At 37.7% G+C, this 6,418-nt stretch overlaps 1 protein-coding gene across 2 annotated transcripts; it reads right to left on the reverse strand.

Annotated features, from left to right (window-relative positions):
* Nucleotides 1-247: 247 nt before the first annotated feature.
* LOC100194092 (uncharacterized) lies at nucleotides 248-6,204 on the reverse strand. 2 transcript variants are annotated; one of them, XM_020544897.2, is made up of 11 exons: nucleotides 5,950-6,204; nucleotides 5,771-5,849; nucleotides 5,515-5,667; nucleotides 5,018-5,160; nucleotides 4,277-4,425; nucleotides 4,053-4,106; nucleotides 3,790-3,870; nucleotides 3,359-3,704; nucleotides 1,900-2,047; nucleotides 1,383-1,461; nucleotides 264-606 (listed from the first exon to the last, which is right to left on the reverse strand). In XM_020544897.2, exons 1-11 carry the CDS (start codon nucleotides 6,013-6,015, stop codon nucleotides 504-506), a joined length of 1,401 nt encoding a protein of 466 aa, XP_020400486.1. In that variant the 5' UTR covers nucleotides 6,016-6,204; the 3' UTR covers nucleotides 264-503.
* Between the last annotated feature and the right edge of the window lie 214 nt (nucleotides 6,205-6,418).

Here is a 6,418-nt window from a genome sequence, read left to right on the forward strand (position 1 = left end):
ATCAGTTTAAAGTTATTGAATTTGATATTAATTTACAAAACTATACATCATCTTTAATGTTTTTTTTATTTTTTATTTTAGACAAATATTAATTATTTAAACTAAAGATAAAATAAGATATTGTTTACAAAAATAATGATTTACATTATATTTATTTTACTTACTCATGTAGAATTAAACAATAAAAAATAATTTGAGAACAATACAATAGAAAATTGTATTACCTTAGTAACTAAGCCGTTATTTTACTATGACTTTTAGAATTAGTATAACTAATGAGTAATAGTACAATATACTTGAACAACCATAGAGGGAGCCAAGCCCCTTCCATTATCAGCATGCTGCATGCCTCGTGGTTCATAGATTGCTCTTCAAAGTGCAGGCCAACATTCACAAAGAGAAAATAAACATAAAAAACAAATGACAATTCCACGATGCAAACTGAAGAAGCGCAAAATAATGTTTTCCTCATTATATATGGAGATTAAATCTATATCCTGCATCTAAACTTTCTGAGCTTTATTGGAGGCCCTGTCACGGGAGTCGAAGTGGCGACCCCGCTTCCCACCGCCAAACTGCTTTCCGCCTCGGTTGTTCTTCCAGTCCCTGGAAAGTTTGCACAAAATGAACCACCTCATTAGTCATTACTTTTGGAAAAAATATTTGACAATACTAAACATAACATTGGAGAATAAATCGACAAAACAATTGCAGCATGGTGTACCCTACTCCATTTCAAAATGCAAGTAGTTACCGTTTTGTCAAGTCAAACTTCTTTAACTTTGAGCGAACATATAAAATCAGTTTTGTTTCTTTAATCTATAATGAAATGTTTCGATGATACATTTTATTTGTTATTTTAGATGTTAATATATCTTTCTATAACATTGGTCAAAATTAAAGAAGTTTGACTTCAGACAAAACTAAAACGACGCAAATTTTGGAAAGGAGCGAGTACTTTGCACTGTATGACAAGCAAGTTTTTCTCGGTACAGTTTCCAACAAATCAAGATTTTAAAGAAGAATATTTATAGTCAATATTACTGTTAGCAGATTCAGTTTCATGGTAGTATTATTCAAGAGAAAACGGAAGTCACTATAGCTCAACTGGTAGGACGGGGGCACGGGGCCATGCATCCAAACTACCCAAGTTGAGTCTCTTCAGGATGCCTACTTCTAAATGGAAAAACACCTATTTCCTTCTAGGTTGGTCACGTACTCATGTTTTTTATTCAAGAGACAAAAAATAGTCAAGACAGTTTCAAGTAAAATATGTCTTCTCTTCTCTTTAAAACTTGAATGTGCATGATATTAAAAAAGAGCTAACAGAGGGAGAACAGAACTGGGAACAACTCCAAAGAAACATGGCAAATAAATCGTACCGTCCTCTGTTGTTTCGGCTATCTTTATATTTCTCCTGAACGCCCCGAATTGCACTCCAATAATCCTTTTCAGCTTGACCTGCATGATTGGCAAGTTATCTAATCTAGCATCCAAGTGATCGAGTATTCGGATATGATGAGCTCACAACACATAACCAAATTGATGAATGGCTAAAAAAATACAAAGATCAATGGAAGAAGGGTACGTGTACAGCAGTGGTGAGAGCTGCCTCACTGAGTCAGGTCATAGGTTCAAAATATCCTCTCCCCATTTGCGAGAGAAAGGGTTGCCTCACTTTATCCCTTCTATAGACCCCACTCACGTGGGAGCCCCTGGGTCTAGACTTTTTAGAGAAGATAAATGGAACATTTCAAGGTATTTTATAATCTGATTCAGCATATCACACATATTTGGATAGAAATAATTTTATTTCAACTACAAAACCAGATGAGAGAAGCTATCAGATTGGAAACTAAGAAACCTAGTGTCAACTGGGAGAAGCTGTAGTTTCTTTACCAGACACAGGTTCCAAAATGACTATGTGGCCTTTCATAGTCAAACCACCTTCATCTGCAATGGCTGCAAATGCACGGGCCTTGTCAGCTGCTGCAGGATCCTCAAACCGAATGAATCCAGAATCTTCCCCAATGCTGAAGTCCACATACTGCAGAAGGGAAAAAGGACCGACAAGGCAGACTGGTATCAAAATTGCGTATGCATGCATAATGCCCTTACAAGATGCAGCATCCTGTTCCTTTGGTGAAGACAAATATGTATACAAACGGCAGTTTAAAGTAAGAATTCAAATCATCCCAAAATTGAACTGGATGTGCATAGCTAAATATCTAAATCAAATCCAGTTTTGATCTATACTTATTATTGTCTAGGTCAAAGGCTATGTGCTCTATTAAACTGAAATGAACTAAAGTAAATAAGATAATATTTGCAAAACCAAAAAAAAGTCTCAAACAACAATAACAAAGCCTTTTAGTCCCAAGCAAGTTGGGGTAGGCTAGAGTTGGTACCCAACAAAAGCCACAAATCAAGGTTTAGGCACATGGATAACAAAAAATCTCAATCAAACAAAATCACAATATGATTCATCGTTGACAGTTAGAAACTGGATATTGTGAATTCTAAAACTATGATCCTACCACTTCAGCCTATGAGTACTTCAATAGAAGCTGTCAAGTAAAAACGAACGAGAGACAACATTCTCACAACATTTCCTACAGAAAATATGTAAAATAAACCAAACTCGAACTTATGCTAACTCGATAGTTTCACAACCCGAACCATAATAGGTGATTGCTTATTGCAAATGATGGAAGGAAACATGAAATATTCCTGTTCTTTTTACTAAGAAAATAGAAACAGAAATCTGTCTGTTCTAGTATTCACTAAGGGCGTGTTTGGCATGGCTCTGCTCCTCTACTCCAAAACTCTGTGTGGAGCAGCTCTGCTCCAGAGTTTAGATTGTTTCTCATAACCGGTGGTAGTGGCGGGTAAATAACTCCAAACTCCATGACTAGATTGCTTTTTTAGAGTTTTCGGAGCAACAAAAGAGGTACTCCAAAAAATTGTACTGCAGCTCCAAAAACTCCATAGAGTTTACAACTGTAGAGTTAGAGTGTTTGACATGCTCTGGCCAGCTCCTTCTTAGAATTTTGCTCTGGAGCCATGCCAAACAGGCCCTAAGGTTGTAATGATGTTACACATTACAAGACGAATGTGAAAGACAGATGTAACTATGAATACAACAGTAATATTAATAAATCATAAAGTTTGAAGTTATTTATCTGCTTGTTTTATCATGATGTTTAATACTGAAGTATGGTGATGCAACAATCTCACAAGAAAAAGGCATCTTGCAGGTTTCATATAGTTTCACAGTGCAAAAAAAAGTGTGAAAGATCAACAGGTCACTAAAGTACAGGGCAAAAGAAAAAAAAAAGCAAAAGTAAATGTATATTACCCGCACTGTGCCAAATTTAGTGAATTCTTCTTTTAAATCCTCCCTCGAGATTATATCTTGATCTTTATTTGAAGGGCTTTTATCAACCTTGGGAACAGATTGTAAAGTTTCCCCAGCAGACAGCCCTTTCAATTCCTCAACGGCATCGGCCTGCTCCTCACTCACATTGCCTTTATTCTCAGTGATCTTCTCATCATTCTCTACACTGGATTTCTCTGTAGCATCGGAAGCTCCATTATTCTTAGTAAGGTCAGTGTCATCTACTTTGCCCCCACCACTTTTTCCTGTCTCACCATCATCTGCAGTTTTCTTCAGCTTGAAGGCCAGAATCAGACCTTTTGGATAGCTGTAGCCAATATCAATGTATCACGATGTTAATTGAAACTCAAATAAATTATAAATAAGAAACAAATTAGATAAAGGGTATTTACCCTTCACCATGACTGCTCTTATTAGGATGTGACTTCTCATATGCTTCTTTCTTTGCCTCTCTTTCAGTATCAAATTCTTTCCTACATTATTTCATAATAGGATACATGATATACATTGTCATAAGATAAACTCAAAAGTATAAAAAAAACTCAATGAAGTCCAAATTCTGAAAATAATAGGAGCTGATTTTGGAATCATTCAACAAGAACAAACAGCTTAACATTTGTCACATGAACTGCAACCATAAAGGCAAGATTCTCACCAAAACCAATCAATACAACAACTAGAAGAATATTTTTGGGGAGTGCGTAGTGGCCTGTGAATGAGAACCTGATCAAACTCCCCAATCATTTAGTAAATGCAGCGGAGGGAGGGCGTTTTCAAGATAAAAAGAACTTTGTTGTCGAAACTCAAAAGCATGAACGCAACATTTCTAATTAATAGATGGCACCTCATAAAAATAAATTGAACTAGTAGTTGGTTTACTTTGGTCTTATTTCCAGGTCTGCCCCAGCAAAAATGAGATTTTTCTCAAAAACGCCTTTTGCCTCATCTTCTTCTGAAAATTCAACTAAAGCAGTGCCACAGAAATGCCTTTTGTCAGAAACATGTCGAGGTAGCCTCACACTATTTACCTGTAATGCAAATAGTACAAATACAAATACTATTAGCAGTATTTACTATTCACATTGCAAGATCAATGAACATCTAGTATTCGAATGGTAATGGCCTAAGACACCAATTTATCATATTAACCTCGGATGCATAAACTCAAGGATGTGAGTTCATACAGTACATTTCCAGCTCAAAGAATTGTTCTCTACAATACTTTTATGGAAAGACATAAGTTAGGTTAGGTAAGTTATCTAGTCAGTTCGTATTAGGAAAATCTAGAGGTCAGTTTCCTAGTTCCCTAAGTTAGCTAGATGACCTCTCTTATAAACGCAGCCGAGTCTTTGTTTAGGGATCAACCAAGAACAAATCAAAGTTCTCAAAAGACCAGCATGGTCAAAGCCTGCTGCCACAGAAACAACCCCTGGTTGATGAGGGAACCTATCGCTATTATCAATCATAACAATATTGAATGTCTAATAGCAATAGGAAACTTTATCTATCTTATATATCAGTTTCCTATTTGCATAAGTTCTGCTGACACCTGTGATGGTTGTAGTTTTTTACCCCTTACTTTTAGGTGCAACAATCAGTGCTAAAAGACATGTAGCGTACCTTGCCACACTGAGCAAAAAAAGATTCGACTTCCTCCAGTTTTACATTGTAAGGAAGCGGTGATGCAGCAACTGTCCTGGAGTCCACTTGCTCTATAACCTCATCTGGCTTCGACAACTCCTTAGACCTACCAACTTTCTTCCCTGTGGTAAAGACAATACTGAACCTTAATACAGGATATAAGCACCAAGTTACTGATGTATACAACATTCCAACTAAAGTGAGTATTTTTCATTTGAACCATGCAGAAAATGTCCATATTAGTATGCGACCAGGTGATTCAGTGATAGTTATAATGTAAGGCTAAGTCGAACATTCATCAGAATTCAGGAAAGGGCCATTGTTCTGACATTGCTGAAAATGGAAATGGAACATTGCCATATTCTGCTAAATGAAATTAAGCTTCTACACCATCTTAATTCAAAATCAATTTTAACTAAATACTACTACACGATTTCTGCATCGTATGGACGAAAAGGTAGAGATAACGAGCTTACCATCCTCTGATACGCGGAGCGCTGTGGAACGGCGCAAGATGTCGGCAACTGCAAGCACGGTCTCCTCTGGCACTGTTTCTGGTTTCGCATCCCCTTCGAGACCTAGGTGTGACCTCATCCGCGAGAAGGAACAGATGAGAGCCAAGCTCACCACTAACCAATCAGCCCCGCACCCAAAAAGGAGACAGCACCAAATTAGCACCAGAGCGACATGAACAAGAAAGATCATTGGAGATGAGGACGAGATAATTCTTACATCCATCCTCGCTTTCCTCGACAGTCCTGCGTAGGAACCCATCGCGGGGGAGGTTGCTGTCACTAAAATAGAACTCCACCTGCGAAGAAAGAGGGGAAAATATTCGATTGGGATCATAGAAGTCGCTGCAGATTGGAGGGCAGAACGTCACAAATCGGAGACTGTGTAAGATGTCAAACCTGGCGTATAACATTCTTGGCCTTGGCGTCGTCAAGCGGGGCGGCGGCGGCGGCGGCGGTTGCCATGGTTAGATTTTTTAGAACGAAGGCGTTAGGGTTCTAGGAGGATGGCGGGTACAGTTAGGGGTGGTAATGGATCGCGATCCAAATGACTCTTCACAATTTGATAGGGCCCTAACTTATTTATAGTTCAAAAATGAATAAAAATAAAGTCCGATCCTAATCCGATTCGACCCTTAAGTTTTATAGTGTAAAATTTGAGGCTCATTGTCAGCCATAGGTACAGTTTGTTTGGAGCGTGCCTTTTAATTACGAACTCCGGGAGGGGGGAGGAATTCAAATAAAATCATATATACCATATTTTGAGTAAAACATCGAGGCGCTCTTCTAAATTTAAATTCGGGAAATGTGTCATTTTCCAAACTTGTTTTTTTTATTATAGCTGCCTAAACTTGTCTCAAATTCCACC

This window comes from Zea mays, chromosome 10 (assembly GCF_902167145.1).
Source record: "Zea mays cultivar B73 chromosome 10, Zm-B73-REFERENCE-NAM-5.0, whole genome shotgun sequence".
Classification (NCBI taxonomy): domain Eukaryota; kingdom Viridiplantae; phylum Streptophyta; class Magnoliopsida; order Poales; family Poaceae; genus Zea; species Zea mays.

Bases quoted from the DNA above. Each gene is read 5' to 3' on its own strand.
- LOC100194092 (XM_020544897.2), bottom strand. From the start codon at position 6,015: ATGGCAACCGCCGCCGCCGCCGCCGCCCCGCTTGACGACGCCAAGGCC. The intron at 5,668-5,770 runs GTAAGAATTATC...CTGATTGGTTAG, and splicing joins CGAGGAAAGCGAGGATGGAT to TGGTGAGCTTGGCTCTCATC. The intron at 4,426-5,017 runs GTACGCTACATG...TTTGCATTACAG, and splicing joins TTTTTGCTCAGTGTGGCAAG to GTAAATAGTGTGAGGCTACC.